Consider the following 15,569-nt stretch of genomic DNA (forward strand, 5'->3'; position numbering starts at 1 on the left):
CTCTGTAGCACAACCCTAACAAGCTGCAGCTCTGTGGCACCCAAAAGTTCTGCATAAGTTTGCTTAAGGAACTACTCCACTTCTTTTTGGGGATGGATAATCGCCAGAGTAACACCACACACATAACACCAACACACATTCTGGAAATCAACCCATTCCCAGAGAGAGCACAAATGATGCTGTGTTTCTTTTCCTCAAAGAGGATGATGGGAATTTGGCCTCATGAGTTTGGTGATCAGAATGTGTTTTTTTCTCTCTGAAAAAGATTGGTGTTTATTTCTTAAACATTTGCTGCATTTCCTTTTCCTCTTGGAACCTAAACTCTTCTGTTTTCTTGGCTGATCTTCAGGTGTTCTGGTCAAGGGCTCTCTCTCTTTCTTTTATCCCTGGTTTTTAGCTACATGGGCAACTTGCGTAGTCACTCTTCTTCAGAGTTAGGAGAGGTTCCTGTGAACGCTGTGGAAATGTTTTGAAAAGCCATGTTCCTGTGACATTTAAACAGCTGTAAAGTACCTATCCCGGCCCTTACGCTCTTTGAATGCGTAAGGAAATAGCAGCCACCCTGCATATATTTCCTTCAAGCTTTATTTTGTTTGTTTCACTTAAACACAGACTTGTCTATTCAAACTGGATCAATTGCACTGAAAGAGCCTTTCAGTTCACTGCAGCTTCAGGATGGTCCCATATTAATCACCGAGAATCACACTACAGGAATAGACAAGCCCTGATTATAGTCAGCGGGAATCTTTGCCCAAATTACCTTCTTAATGCAGTCCCGAGTTGCAAATAAGCATGGAAAGGAGAGCTTACCATGGTCACATCTCAGTGATGGGTGAGAATTTGCAAATCATCCTGTCTCTTTTTGGAGACAGTAATTTGGCACGCAGTATCACTCACACCAGAGTGTTTGGTTAAATCGCATAACTGCATCATAAGGAATAGAATTTACCCTCTTCAGTTCAAAATACATAGGTTTCTACCTGGTGAAGCAAAGGAGAATATTAACTAGCTTATACGTTCCCAGCAGCTGCGGCCTTAAGTAGGTGTTGGTCTGATTTCCCCCAGGAGGTGACACAGACACGCTTGGCTATGCATTAGAAGAGGCAGAGAGAACCAGAGGGGAATGCTGAGCTTAGTTCTGCAGCCATGGTGCTCAGGGATATATTTGTAATATATTGCAAAAGAAGTTAATCACACAATTCCAGTGCATTGTGCATGTGAGTCGCATGCCTAATTTTTGTGTATGATGCTGAAAATATAACAGGTGAGGACTCTGTTTTTTACAAGACTATAGGAAATAGCAATTTTTTTTTTCTATCTGCATCAGATCCATTTAAGAAATTCCCTCACTGGTGATGGTTGCTGTAGGTGGTGTATTCATTGGTTAGACCTATATGCAAATTATATAGCTAATGAGCTACCCTGAGTTATGCGGCATCTCTCCACTGCCTGGACTAATTTCTCTCTTTTGCTGCAGAATTTAAACAGAAGGAAGAAACCACAATAAGATGCCGGAATAATATTCAATTCAGTGTCCAAGAAGATCCCTGGAACCTTCCACTGCGTATCAAGAACCTTGTTGAAACCATTCAAAAACATGTGGAAGGTCTGTGAATGCAGGGTGGTCATTTATCAGTTTCAGTGTTAAAGGAATGTTTTGTTTCTAGAGATGAGCACAAGCTGTAAAGCTCATAGAAGTGAATAAAAAGGGGGAGGGGCCTGATCCGAGGTTTTTGTTGAGATCATTAGGGAGCTAAAAACCAGCTGCAGAGTTTGGAGCCAAACATCTCCACTGTTTGGGGTTGTTCTGACGTTTGGTTTTGGCCCATACCTGATTGTTAAGATAAAAATTGTATCTATGGAAAAATCTTCCTTCCCTAAGTTCCCAGTAACTTTGCAAAATATTAAAATGGAATGGGTTTGAAATATCCAATTCTTGCTTTATTTTTGCCCTCATGCTACAGAGCATAAGCCAACGTCTTAACTATCAGGGTCAGGAGGAAACATTCTTAAGGGACAGGTTATTCTGTAACTGCCTATTGCAGAGTTTTGTTCAGTGTTTAATTTGTATGAAAGAGGTGCCAGGGCTCAAGCAATTAGGTGCTGGAGCTCAAAATTTTTTTGACTTTCATAATTGACGCGGCAAGCCCAGAGGTGCCCGGGCTATGAACTGTCAAGCGCAGAGGTGCCCGGGCTATGAACTGTCAAGCCTAGAGGTGCTGAGCCCTGGCAAGCCCTGGCACAAATTAAGCACTGTCTTTGTTGCACCTTCCTTGGAAGCTGCTGATATGGGCCACCGTCAGAGACAAGATGCTGTATTAGGTAGACTTCTGGTCACCCAGTCTGGCAGTTAATTTTGTCCCCTAAGTTTAATATGGTAATTGAAATATAGGTTATAAATAGATCTGGATTTTAGAGGGAAGTGGGGAGAGTGGGTTATTGTTCTTCCCAGTGATGATGTATTACAGCACCACAACTGTGGATTGAATGATCATGAGGAACTTTTTTCTAATTCTCTTAGTCTACTTCCGAAGTCTATAGGGACTGAATTGGGTGAGAGTGACTTGCTGGTGCAATTTTAAAAAACACTTAAAGAAAATGAAATAGAAAAAAGACTAAGCAGATTCTGAAAGGAGATGAGCGAAGGAGATGGATGTAATCAGTCCCTGTAACTCCCTGAACCATTACATTTACAAAACACCTTGCTTAAAAAGCACCGGTAGGATTCAAGTAGGATGACTGAGTCTGGTGATGTCTACTCTCAAGTGCAAGGCCCAGCACTGAGATCACCTCTGTAGGGATTCCTCTACATGTGCAATTTGTTCCCAATAATTCATGGTAGTCGATGGAGCATTTAATCTATCAAGGTGCCTGATTTATGCCTCGCTCCCTGTTTAATCAAACGTTTTTAGCGAGGAATAACTCTAGACTAAATAGAAATGGAGAGAGGTGTCAGCAGGGTACAATCAAATCCACCTTTGCATCATGTTTATCAGGTCCTTCCTTCTCTTTACTCTTCTAGATGGGAAGAATCAACTGCTTCTGGCCTTGCTAAAATGCACAGGTAAGGGCTTCTGGTTTGGGGTATTGGTGGGAAAACTTTGCCATGCTGGCAGATGTCCTAAAGTGTGTAGTTTGGCCGGCATGTGTTACAGAGATCACAATACCTTATTCAACTAGTGGTGTGCTTGCAAATCTGATTCAAGCGCGCTACTGATGACATTATGCCATTCCTTGTGCTCATGCTGGGCAGCTCTTTCCTACTTCCTTTTCGCTCAGTCTTGCTTAGTCTTGGGGTTGCTCACTTTATGCTCCTGTATCACCAGGCATGTTGTAAATGTCATCAAGCACCATGTCCCTTTGCCCTTTCTTCATCTTCTTCCCCTTGTGTAAGCCTCATTCCCAGTTGGCCTCCACTGTTTCTTGATGTGGTGGAGACAGGGCCGGCTCCAGGGTTTTTGCCGCCCCAAGCGGCCAAAAAAAAAAAAAAAAAAAAGCCGCGATCGCGATCTGCAGCGGCAATTCGGCGGAAGGTCCTTTGCTCCAAAGTGGGAGTGAGGGACCGTCTGCCGAATTGCCGCCGAATAGCTGGACGTGCCGCCCCTCTCCAGAGTGGCCGCCCCAAGCACCTGCTTGGCAAGCTGGTGCCTGGAGCCGGCCCTTGCAGCAAAAAAATGAGAAGCTATTGCACAGTTCATTATGAGGTTGTGGCCTGTCATTCTTTTCAAGCAGGCTACCCAGATAAGGAGTTTGGGTTTTGCCCTGTGTATAATTTTAGGATGTGAATTTCCCCTTTAACCAGTTCATTATTTCCTCAGTGCACACTAGCACTCTTTAGTGTTAACAAGAGCCAAACTTACATAGCAAAGTCCTAAGGGCTTGATCCTGCCTTACTGAAGCCAATGGGAGTTTTGTTATTGATTTTAATAGGAGCAGGCTAAGACCCTAAGGTTATGTCTGCACAGCAGTGTAAGCCCAGGGTTAAAAGACGTTCAGGTAGCAAACCCTGGGTTTGTTAACCTAGCGCTTGAGTGTCTACACTCATTTGTAACCTAGGTTAGGACGTGTTGAAACGTGGGGCCCCAGCATCTACACTGCATTATACAGTCCTGAGTCCAACCACCTATATCCCAGAATTCTTGCGCCCTCCCAAAATGGGACCACTCTAGCTCTTTGTTCATGGTGTAGTGTGAGAAAACTTGATTGTCCACCAAACTTGACTGTCCAGAGGACAAAATAGTCAGCCCTTGGGACTGGGGGACACTTTTGGTAGATTCCCAGAACACACATCCAGTGGGGGCTGTGTATACACTGCAAAGCATTTGGGCTTGAACTCTGGGACCTGACTTGACTCAGGCTCGGACCCTCCCCACCCATAGTGTCCTGGGACCCTGGCCTGAGCTCTTGGTTAGTGCAATTTGTGAGTAGATGGAAGGCGTGGGGGGGGGGGGGGGGGTTAGGCTTTGAGTCTGAATCTGAAGTCTGGACTTACATTGCAGTGTATACGTACCCTAAATTTGTACCAGCATACATTGCAGGCATCATCATTACAAGGGGAAAAAACACACACTGGCAAATCGGATAACTCCCTATTTGTACAGTTACTTCATTTGCACATTTAAATAGCCATATTTTGTATCTGTAAAAAAAGGCAATACATTATAACAAATAATACGCCCTCATCATTTGCTGGATCATTTTTAAAGATGGCTGAAAATCTGGGGCTTGCTTCTCAGCTGCTCCAAGTGAGGGTGGGAGGCAAAGGTGGCTCTAAGCCACCTTTTTGCTTCCCCCAATCCTGGGGCTGGCTGGGGTCCAAACCGACCCCTGTTGTAAATAGAGCTGTCATGGTTTTGGCTCCGCCCCATCCTATCCTTCCTCCTCAGCCCTTTATGGAACACCCTACAGAGAGGGTGTAGAGCTGGCTGTGCCACCTTTACATCATCTAGGGATTCCGTTGTCGATAGAGCAGCTTTGAGCCCGCTTTGCCTCACCTCCAGTGAGGCAAAGGAGACATGCCCTGTGCTGAGGATCTGGCCCTTGGTCTTGATTGTCTTAGTTCTTTCATTGTTGCATTCAGTGCTTTATAAAAATAATCTGTATCTTCAAAGCCTCCATGTGATGTATTCAGCTTCGTTCTGCAGAAACCACTCTCTTGGGAACAAGAGAGGCTGCTATAACCTACCTACTGCATATCAGGAGAAACCCAAGGTGCCTAGGAAGCCACTCTTCATTTATTCGTGTGCTTCCCTTTCCTGCCCTTTGCATGTTCTTTGTACAATCTGCAATCCCCTGAAGTGTGACACAGTTTATCTGTCCAGCATAAGACTGACTGGCAAGCTCAGTGGAAGCACAGTTAACACTGTGGAGATTCCCCCAGGCAAACATGAACCAAGTGGTACCATTAATGGACGTCATGTATGGGAAACCTTCATAACGAGGGAGGTAGGGGAAGTGGCATCACTAATAGTGGAGACCCTGTTTCATGAATACAATTGTCAATGAAGGGATCAAGCCAGGTCTGGCATTGATGACACAGGGGAGCCTCATCTAGCCCTTGGCATCCAGACAAATGGACAAGTAGGCACAGGGCATCTGTATGGGGAAAACAAACGAAGACTGGGCTGGAAAATCCCCTCTCTTTCTCACACCCCCACCCTCTCCCAATAGGGGACAGATAACAGGAGCCAGTGCAAGGTGACAGCTCAAATCAAAGGTCATACAGAGATTGCCTTCCATTCCATCTCAGACAAACTCCCTCTGACTCCTTTGTGACTCTCTTCCCTTCTCTCTGGCAGATACTGAGCTGCAGTTGAGACGAGATGTCATTTTCTGCCAGTCCCTCGTGGCTGCTGTTTGCACTTTCTCAGAGCAGTTGCTGGCTGCTCTCAACTACAGATACAACAACAACGGGGAGTATGAAGAGAGCAGCAGGGATGCCAGCAGGAAATGGCTGGAGCAGATAGCGGCCACTGGGGTTTTACTTCACTACCAGTCCCTGCTGTCCCCCAGTGTGGTAAGAGAGATGCTAAAGAATGGGTTTCACAGCTCCACAGTGAATGCTGACCTCTTCAAGGTCACCTAGACACTTTCCTCCTACTTACCTCCTGGCCAGAGCCTCTGACTTTATCTATATGGAAACTCCTACCCCCTCAAGGAACCCGCTGTTATTCTCATCCTAATAGCCTACCCATCACATACTGATCCCCACAAATGCTAAACTACTGTCCTGGGCCAGGTGAACACATTTCACTATTGAAAGATAATAGACCGCCTGCCCCATAGAGAAGGGGCAGGTTGGTATTTTGCCAGAGAGGTTTCCTTTTCTGGAGTAATGCTGCCTTCTTTACTGTGGACTAATTTCACAGTTGCTAGGAAAGTGTGTGTGACCTGACCTCTGCTGGTGAGAAAATGAATTTCAACAAGCAGACAAAAATGGTTCTTGCTGTTCCCAGAGCTAAGAGCAAACTGCAGATCTGGTCCTTTCTCCATGTGCTGACTGAAGTCACTACTCAGGTTCAACACAGGCAGTGGTATTAAAAGCTTTCTCTCATGCTGCCCTAATTATGTGTCCAAGCCTGACCTCGAGGCACCACATCTAGTATGAGAAGGGCAGGACTCGTAAAATCCACTGGCCTGTGTTGAGTAGGAAGCTCTCAGGCAAATGCCACCAACTTCTGCAGGATCTAAGCTAAAATAATAATTTTAGAAGGAAAATGAGTGTGAAGCTATGAAGGGAAATCAGGTCTGACAACAACAAGAGCTGTGGAGTGAGATACATTTATGCCCACTCTCCCTTTGGATAGATTACCCATTCGTGTTTGTTTCTGTCCATCGCAGAAGGAAGAGCGCATCATGCTAGAAGACATCCCAGTCACGCTGTCTGAGCTGGACAAGGTTGCCTTTTATTTCAAGCAGCTGGACGAAAGTCTCGTAGCAAGTGAGATTTTTGAGGTTTTTCTATGAACTCTTCTTTCTTGCTTGTATTCCTGATTAATTTACCCCATGATATTAAATCCTTCAGAAGTGCTCAATCCTGAAAGGTGCTGAGCAGCTCTTGTGAAGTGCTGCATTCCCACAACTTCCACAGAACGTAATGGGAGTTAAAGCCACGCAGCACCACACCCAAGGGTACATTGCGTGATTGGGCCCTAAAATGATAACTCGCATCAGCTCTCCCTGTTTTCTGGACCAGGTAGGAAAGGATCATAGCCAATCAGCTTTCTTCATAGCCAGGACTACTGCTAGGACTTGCCTCATATGAGCAAGGAGGAGAAACTTAGTGAGATGAGTATCCCTTGCTATCTTTTATCAGACTGACTATCCATTCTGGAATATCTGCTTAGCCCCTTATCCTTCTAAGTCTGTCATTTGGAATAGTAAGTATTTGTCTCTCTGTGAACTGTAGTGGCTAAAGTGTAACAGAAATTATAATAATAACTGCAGGTAATTGCTGAGGACCTTGCCTCCAGATCTGTTAATTGACTGCACGATAGAGGCTAGTAGTGTCAGCCTCACTGCCAACATTCATCTAATGATGCCACTTGTAAAATCTCTACAGTTGGGAACCACTGGGCCCTGCCTGTGTTTCTTGCCCAGCACATGCAGAGACATGACAGCTGGGGTGAGCAGCTCCAGACAGATGTTTATTATTCACCAGCCTTTCGGCAAGTGAAAGGACGTGCACTCCTGCCATGTTTATCCAGTACAAGCTCACATGACAGGATGCTATTATTATTATTAACCATGTTTACTGCAGTAGTGCCTAGGGACAAGCTAAGAACAGGGCCCCATTGTGCTAGGTGCTGTACAAATACAGAGTAGTAGACTCCCTGCTGCAAAGTGTTTAAAAACCTGATAGAAAAGAAAGACACACAGTGGGGGAAAGGGAACTTACGTACAAGCAAAGCAATCAGCATGATGGTATCAAACATCATGTTAATTGATGTCATGTCTTGTAAACAACATGCTTCTTCTGAGCATAGCGTTTCCCTCGCTTGCAGCCACTTCTAACATTTCAGTAACGAGATGTTATTAAATGGACTGACATGTGCAGACATTGCTAGTCTCTCACTGCTGTTTCAGAAAAACACAAATGTCTTTATCTTTGTTTCCCCAGATACTCATGTCTTCTACCACATTGAAGGAAGTCGGCAGGCCTTGAAGATTATCTTTTACCTTGACAGCTACTACTTCTCCAAACTGCCGTCTCGCCTTCAGAACGGGGGAAGCTTGAAGCTGCACACAGTGCTCTTTACAAAAGGTGCCCACAAAATTCTTGAACAAGAAAAACAAGTGATGTGAATCTAATTAGTTGCTAAACATTTTAAGGTTCATTATTAAGGAATGACCATACATTTGTTATTGAAACAAAACTGACAACTCCATTGAAAATATTTTAAGAGGCAAAAATTGACTTCTCCCCAGAATGACAATCTGATATACTGGGTTGGGAGGTTAATATGCTGTAAGACGGTTAGGTTGAGATGTTCATGAGCAGATTATCCCCAGAGATGCCTGCTGTGGGGTTTCTTGCACCTTCCTCTGAAACATCTAATCAGAGACAGGATATTGGACTAGACAGACCATGGGTCTGATCCAGTCTGAAAATGTCCATGTTCCTATGCCACAGACTGGGATTTCTAAAGGACGCATTTTCTGTGCACACGTGTGTATTCATAGAATTATCTGAGCTGAACGTCAAGGGACCTTGTGTGGACCAGCTAAACCACTGTCCTGCATTGCGGCATATGGCATAGGATACTTCCTTCAGTGCAATAACACTATGACCATATTCCAGTGATCTGGTACCATAGTAGCCCTTGCCCTCTGAGGTGTCATAATGAAAACTGTGGTTCACAGAAGACATCCCCATTGAGGGAAATACATTCACTTCATCTTATTTTTCACATGGTTGGTGTTTGACATGTTTTGGCAGCTACCTAGTAGGGGGATGAACTAGAGAGACAATCAAATGAAAAAATGATAGCCAGAGTAATATAGTTATTAAAAATCTTGTCTCCTTCCAGCTCTTGAAAGCCCAGATAGCCAGCCCCAGCTAGGTGACTCATCTCTAGAAGAACTCCCGCAACAGATTAATGGAGTCTCCCTTGAAAAAGTGCAGCAATATTACCGTAAACTCAGGTAATGTGCCTCTCCTCCCATCCCCCAATAAAAAAAGAAAAGGGTGCTGTTTGTTCAGGACCCTTCATAGACAGATTTTTCTTTCCTGGTGGTTTCATGTCTTGTACACAATGATTCTTTGGAGAAGCCAGTGATATGGAAAGGAGATCTCTAGGAAAAAATATATTCCATTTAAGTTTCACATGCTGTTTTTTAATCAGAAGTTGTTTTTTTTTAATCTTTGGTGTATTGAAAACCTCTTAAATTATTTAGCAAAAAATAGCCTTAATTATAAACTCCTCCTGGAATACAGGAATGTGTCAGAAGCAATTTCCATCTAAATTGGACTTCAGATTTTTGACCGGAGCTAAAGTTAAACTAAAAAGACTTTTTGTTAGTCTTCAATCACTATAGAAAGAAACAATTCAAGTGCTTCAGTAAGAAAATACACCATCTTGGACCACAGGACTTTCCTTTCATATCCATCCATATCCATGGATATGAAAGGAAAGTCCTGTGGTCCAAGATGGTGTATTTTCTTACTGAAGCACTTGAATTGTTAGTTAGTGAAGTGAGATGCTCACCAACTAATCCAATTCTTAATGGCTAATTGCAGGACATTTTACCTTGAGAGATCCAACTTGCCTACTGATTCCAATACAACAGCAGTGAAGATTGACCAGGTATTATTATTATTATTATTTATATTGTGGTAGCACCTTACAGCCCTAGTCATGGCCCAGGACTCTCTAGCACTAGGTGTGATACAAACACAGAACAAACACACAGTCCCTGCCCCAAGGTCTTGAATCAGCCTGTCTGTGGCTCAGTTAGAGTTCTGTCACCCAGAAATGTGATGCCTGCAATCAATTTAGAAATGATCACTTGTCTATTTTTTTGAGAATTTTGTTCACAACTTACAGTACAATAAAAGCAACATCTCCCAGGCGCTCACCTAAAGCTCAATTCAGTAGTAAACACAGTCTGTATTTGGGGCAGATGCTTCGTGTGAATGTTTGTGCATGCTGTAGAAGCATACAGAGATTCAGGTGTTTTTATTATAGTGGAGACAATTCAGGGACTCCCGTCAGTGCAGTTATTAACATGTACTGGAAAGTAGATTGATACGATTTGTGTTCACTTGCAACAGACTGTCTCAAACCCTTGTCAAGTCCTCACTTTTTGTGCTGAAAATCATATCTATTGTGAATAGTTGTTACTTTAGATCTACCGAGGAGCTGTTACCATAGAGTATTAGACACAGGAAAAAAGTTCTTATAAGAGTCTATATAAATGAAGGAGTAAATATGCCACTGATGCATGTGTTCACTGTTCCTGTGTAGCTTATTCGCCCCATTAATGCAATGGATGAGCTGTGCAGACTGATGAAGTCCTTTATTAATACAAAACCCACCCAGTCGGGATACTCTAGTAGTAACACACCAGGAGCTGGGCTGCTGCCTATATCCTCAGAGCTCTGTTACCGCCTCGGAGCCTGTCAGATTGCCATGTGTGGCACTGGGATGCAGAGGTGAGATTTAAGAAACCTTCCATGGTACTGTTGTAATACTAACTTTTCTTCTGTATAAGAATCTAAAAAAAACTTTTGTAGTGATGATAATCCTCACACAGTGATAGTATCCTCACACCTCTTGTCAACTGTCTGAAATGGGCCATTGATTATCACTACAAAAGTTTTTTTCCTCCTGCTGATAATAGCTCATCTTAATTAATTAGCCTCTTAGAGTTGATATGGCTACTTCCACCTTTTCATGTTCTGTATGTATATATATCTCCTTACTATATGTTCCATTCTATGCATCTGATGAAGTGGACTGTAGCCCACGAAAGCTTATGCTCAAATAAATCTGTTAGTCTCTAAGGTGCCACAAGTACTCCTGTTCTTATAACTGGTTATATATTTTTAGATAGGAAACCAGAAAGTAAACATAAAATTGGTGTAGTGGCCAAGTTAATTTGCAGTTACTAGCTAAGTAGCTTTGTTAAAAGTTGTAACTCAAGACTTTGTTAAAAGTCATAAGTAATTTTAAAAAATGCTTTGTGGATTTATCATTCCCTTCTGTACCCATGTCCAGAAGTACATTGAGTGTGTCCCTGGAACAAGCAGCCATACTGGCTCGAAGTCATGGACTTTTACCCAAATGTATCATGCAGGCTACAGACATCATGAGAAAGCAAGTGAGTGTTTAGGTTCTTTCTATTACTACTTCCTTAGCTGGATCACCTGCATGCCACTATCTTAATCCCTGGGACCTCTTTGTGGAGATACCAGTTAATTTCTCTGTGGAGATATGTGTTGTGCATATACACACCCACATCCAGACACTGTAAAATTTGTACAACTGCATGCATACCTTGCAGGAGCAAATTCTAACATTTGCATGTGTGGACATTAGCCTATTTAAGGTGCATACGTAGGGTTACATTATTTAAAGTGTGTGCACAGATGTTTGAAAAATGTACAGAATGTGCAGGCTTATGCCCTTGTAAAATATGTGTACAAACATGTACAAAAGAAAAGGAGGCTGGTCTTTGAAAATGTAAGACATATAGTATACTTGTATACATCCTGTAGATTCCATAACGTGTTCTCATGCATACAACATTATATGGTGGCAATCTCCTAGTGTTAGACAGTAGTGCTTGTAAAGTGCTTTGGGACTTCTGTCATCTTAAGTAAACGCAGATGGCTGATGTACCTACCCAGTGGATTCCAGAGCTACTAAAAGTAGTTAATGGATTGTCAGATAGAAATCAGACTCCTGTTACAATATTTTCCCTTAAGGGTCAGATGTTTTATTGATATTATCAATGCCATAAGTTCTGTGTTTCCTTAGGGACCAAGGGTTGAAATCTCTGCTAAAAATCTCAAAGTGATGGATCAGATGCCGCAGTCTGCACCCCGGTAGGTTATGTACAGTATGTGTTTTCTGAGTATTTCTGTTGCATCTTTGCACCCAGCTGTGACATTTCCTTCTCAACTTGACAAGCTCTTCAGCAGCAATACACAGAACTATCCCAACCATCACTATACTAAACCAAGTGCACCAGTATTTAAAAAAGCTTTGTTTCAAATCCCCCTGTCACTCACCATTAACTTGTAGGCCTCCTGTGTTGTCTAAATAAAACATGACTGCTGATTTTTTTGACAATGACAATGAATTGCTAAAGCTCAGTGGCTGTCAGTTATCTGTGGAATGCTGAGGAGCAGAAATTCTTGAATGGCAGATCCTACGGCAACTATGTAAAGATAATTCATGAGCTAATACTTTGGCCAGAGCCCCATGAAGTGTCTGGAATAGCCCGAGTGTCTCATGATTTACTGCAGAGTGGGTTTAAGAGCAAGCAGCTCAGAGCAGAGTGAATTTATGGTGATGCAATTCCTAGAAGAATCAATTGCCCTAAGTTATAGCCATTCTGTTGTTGTCTGAGGGTCAAATCTTGAGAGGTGCTATACACCTGCAAATCCCACTGACTCCAATAGGAGCTGAAGATACTCATTGTGTCTCCCCGAAGGACATAATTTCAGGTGGTTTTTACTATCTTTATTTCTGAGAGAGATTTTTTAACCCATTTCCCCTCTCTCTGTCCTCCCCACCTGCCTCCCAAACAGACCCAGAAGAGAGAAGAGGTTCTATTATAGCTTCATTGAACATTTATAGAATGCTAGGGCCAAATCCTGCTCAGCTATGCAAGTAGCCCATGGAAGTCATCTGCTCCTATGGAAGTTAATGGGATTCATTTGAGTAAGGCAAGTCAGCTCTGGCCCTTAAAATGAGCAGTGGAAAAGATTATTTAGGTATACAGCATCTCTCCTGGATAGTGCAGGTTTATTCTATTATAGTGTTTTATCTGATCCACTTTTGAAAGCCCTATGAGATGGAACTTAAACCATAGTATATTTCAGAGTCAGTTTTTCCTTTTCATCCAGTTTCTCTTAGCTATACCGCATTGGACCACCCTAAATGATTCCCCACCTTCAGTGGCAATTGCACCCTTTAGGTGCTTGTAGAAAGTTATTTCAAGCATGTGGTATGAAAACAGTAGTTGGTGGATGAGGTGAAGTTGTCTGTAACACAGTTTGGCCTGGTTTTGCTTTCTCGGAGACCTTTCACAGGGAACAATATTTTGGTTCTACTACATTCGCCCCCTCTCGGATTCTGAGTGCCAGCTCAATAAGGGATGAATGTGCACTGTCTACATGTGACTCTGTGCCATATCCCAAATGTCAAGCATCACAATTCCAGCAGCAGTGACATTTCCCCATTTTAATGAATATTCATTACCTAAAATCCATTTTTATGATCCTAAAGGTGTAATGTGTTTGAAGTAATTCAGGATAAATAACACTGGAGCTGTAGTTGTGATTTACAAAGTAGAGTGAAGTAGAGAAAAGCCTCATATTTGATTTCAGGGTTTTAAAGAGCCTTTCATTTTAGGAAACTTATATTTGAAAAGCCTAGAGTCACAGGTTCCTATTTGGTTTCATCAGTGTGATGTGCACAAGACTAAATGGAACGAAAATGAGCAAAAGTAAATTAATTTCAGGTAAACTGAATTTGGGCTAAGTATCAGGAAACATTTCCTAGCAGTGAGATCTGTTAGACTGTGGAATAATCTTGGAAGGGAAGTTATGGAAGGCCCCATCATTTGAGTTATTTAAACTTAAACTGGCCAAAGCCCTGGAAAATATACTACAGAGAACCATCATGCAATTGGGAGATGGAAAAACCCCCACTTTCAGCATCTTGTCTATCTCAAATTTCTGGGTTTTTTAAATGTCTCTGTAAACAAGGGTAAATCAACCATATTCACAAGTACATTGATTGGCATCACAGTGGAATGAGACTTGTCTCAGTTAAAAATGTCCAGGCCATATAATAAAAAACTTAGTAAAAATCATAAATTATGGCTTGCCAACTGCTAAAGGCCTAAATCTGACTTGGGTTGCACAGGGGTGGAGTAAGGTCTCAAAAATAAAAGTCATTTTTTAAGATAACACCTCTGTGTTTTAATTAGCAATTCTCTAATGGCACATTTAGTTTTCCTGTCAGACTATCAGTGAGTGCTTTTTAGAGTGATAAAAAGCTGAATGTCATATGCTAATTCTAACAGCTTTTTATGATCATTATGCCATGTAACATCAACTTTTAATCCTCCCTTATAGACTCTACAGGCTGTGTCAGCCACCTTTAGATGGGGACTTATAAAAATGAAAGAGACACCCATTTATGGAGTCAATAAAGTGTTCAGCTGAGAGCAACCGTGCCCGAGGACCCATGTCAACTGACACTGGTGGTGTTAAATGGAGACGGAAGGATATGGTGCTGGGTGTCTCGTGTTCAGTAAGAGAGATGAATCTGCGACGCCCACCTGCTGAGAACTCCTACAGTATATGGGCAAAGATTCTTATGGTTCCTTGGCTTATTGGAGAAGTTCTCTAACCATAAACACCCTTGAGCCGAGACAAACAAACTGCCTTCTGCCAGAATGCCCAGAAGGAATAGCAATTCCATGTCAAGAAACTGCAGCTTTACTAATGACTCAGCTGTGCTACTGGCTGAAAGTTGTGGCCTTCAAGTTATGGCTCCGTAAAGCAAAAGCAAGATGAAGCACATCTACTCTCCCAATAGTGTATCTGGCATCCATTTAATTGCCAGCATAATTTTGGTCAGTGGTCTTGAGTAACAGCACCAGAAATACCACTGATTTAACATACTGACCTGCACTTTTGAACAATGAGTAGCTCAAGTTTCTGGTTTATTTCCATATGAATATAAAGTATTTCTTCTAGAGTCATTTTCCTCTTCAGCCCAGTGAGAACCAATCTCTGTATGCTGCAGAGTATACATTCCATAATACTTACCATTACTTCCTCTTACTTACTGTAGCGTTCAGGTTTGGGATTAACATTTTTTACTAATGGTCTATTATGTATTCTGGAAATACAATAATATTTTACAGGAGAGTTTGGCAATGAAGGATTTTTTTAGGAGAAATTACAAAGAAAATAAATTGCAGTCCTATACTCTGATTATTTGAACAGATGTAGTTTTTAAAACCAGGTCAGAAGAACTATAGTTATTTATGTGGAGTGGAGTATCTGTTTTGGATCATGTTATTATATATACAAGATTTAAATAAAAATTATATTGTTTAAAATGGGACCAATATGCTGGCAATTACACAGCTAATCCCAGTTTACTGGAAACAATTCTACATTATTTAAAATCTTTCGGTATTTAAGTAGTCTTTAATACAGTTATTAAAATGTATTAGGAAGGCTTTTAAGTTAAAAGAAAAAGGAATCATGTATATAATGTACTTTATTTTTTTCCTATTTCAAAATTGTTCTCCATTCTATCAGTATTAGCATTAGTGCAGTAATTTTCTCCAAATTACTGGCTGATACTCATTGAGAATGT

At 41.9% G+C, this 15,569-nt stretch overlaps 1 protein-coding gene across 1 annotated transcript in view; it reads left to right on the top strand.

Moving 5' to 3' along the window:
• Window positions 1–14,354, top strand: part of PREX1 (phosphatidylinositol-3,4,5-trisphosphate dependent Rac exchange factor 1) — a 219,947-nt gene extending 205,593 nt beyond the window's left edge. Inside the window, exons 30-40 of the mRNA XM_065414327.1 lie at window positions 1,478–1,606; window positions 3,023–3,064; window positions 5,799–6,016; window positions 6,841–6,940; window positions 8,120–8,263; window positions 9,030–9,144; window positions 9,740–9,806; window positions 10,467–10,654; window positions 11,220–11,322; window positions 11,982–12,049; window positions 14,312–14,354. Coding sequence (XP_065270399.1) covers window positions 1,478–1,606; window positions 3,023–3,064; window positions 5,799–6,016; window positions 6,841–6,940; window positions 8,120–8,263; window positions 9,030–9,144; window positions 9,740–9,806; window positions 10,467–10,654; window positions 11,220–11,322; window positions 11,982–12,049; window positions 14,312–14,354 — 1,217 coding nt within the window. The remainder of the gene's footprint in view (window positions 1–1,477; window positions 1,607–3,022; window positions 3,065–5,798; window positions 6,017–6,840; window positions 6,941–8,119; window positions 8,264–9,029; window positions 9,145–9,739; window positions 9,807–10,466; window positions 10,655–11,219; window positions 11,323–11,981; window positions 12,050–14,311) is intronic.
• Window positions 14,355–15,569: the final 1,215 nt, after the last annotated feature.

This window comes from Emys orbicularis, chromosome 12 (assembly GCF_028017835.1).
Source record: "Emys orbicularis isolate rEmyOrb1 chromosome 12, rEmyOrb1.hap1, whole genome shotgun sequence".
NCBI lineage: Eukaryota > Metazoa > Chordata > Testudines > Emydidae > Emys > Emys orbicularis.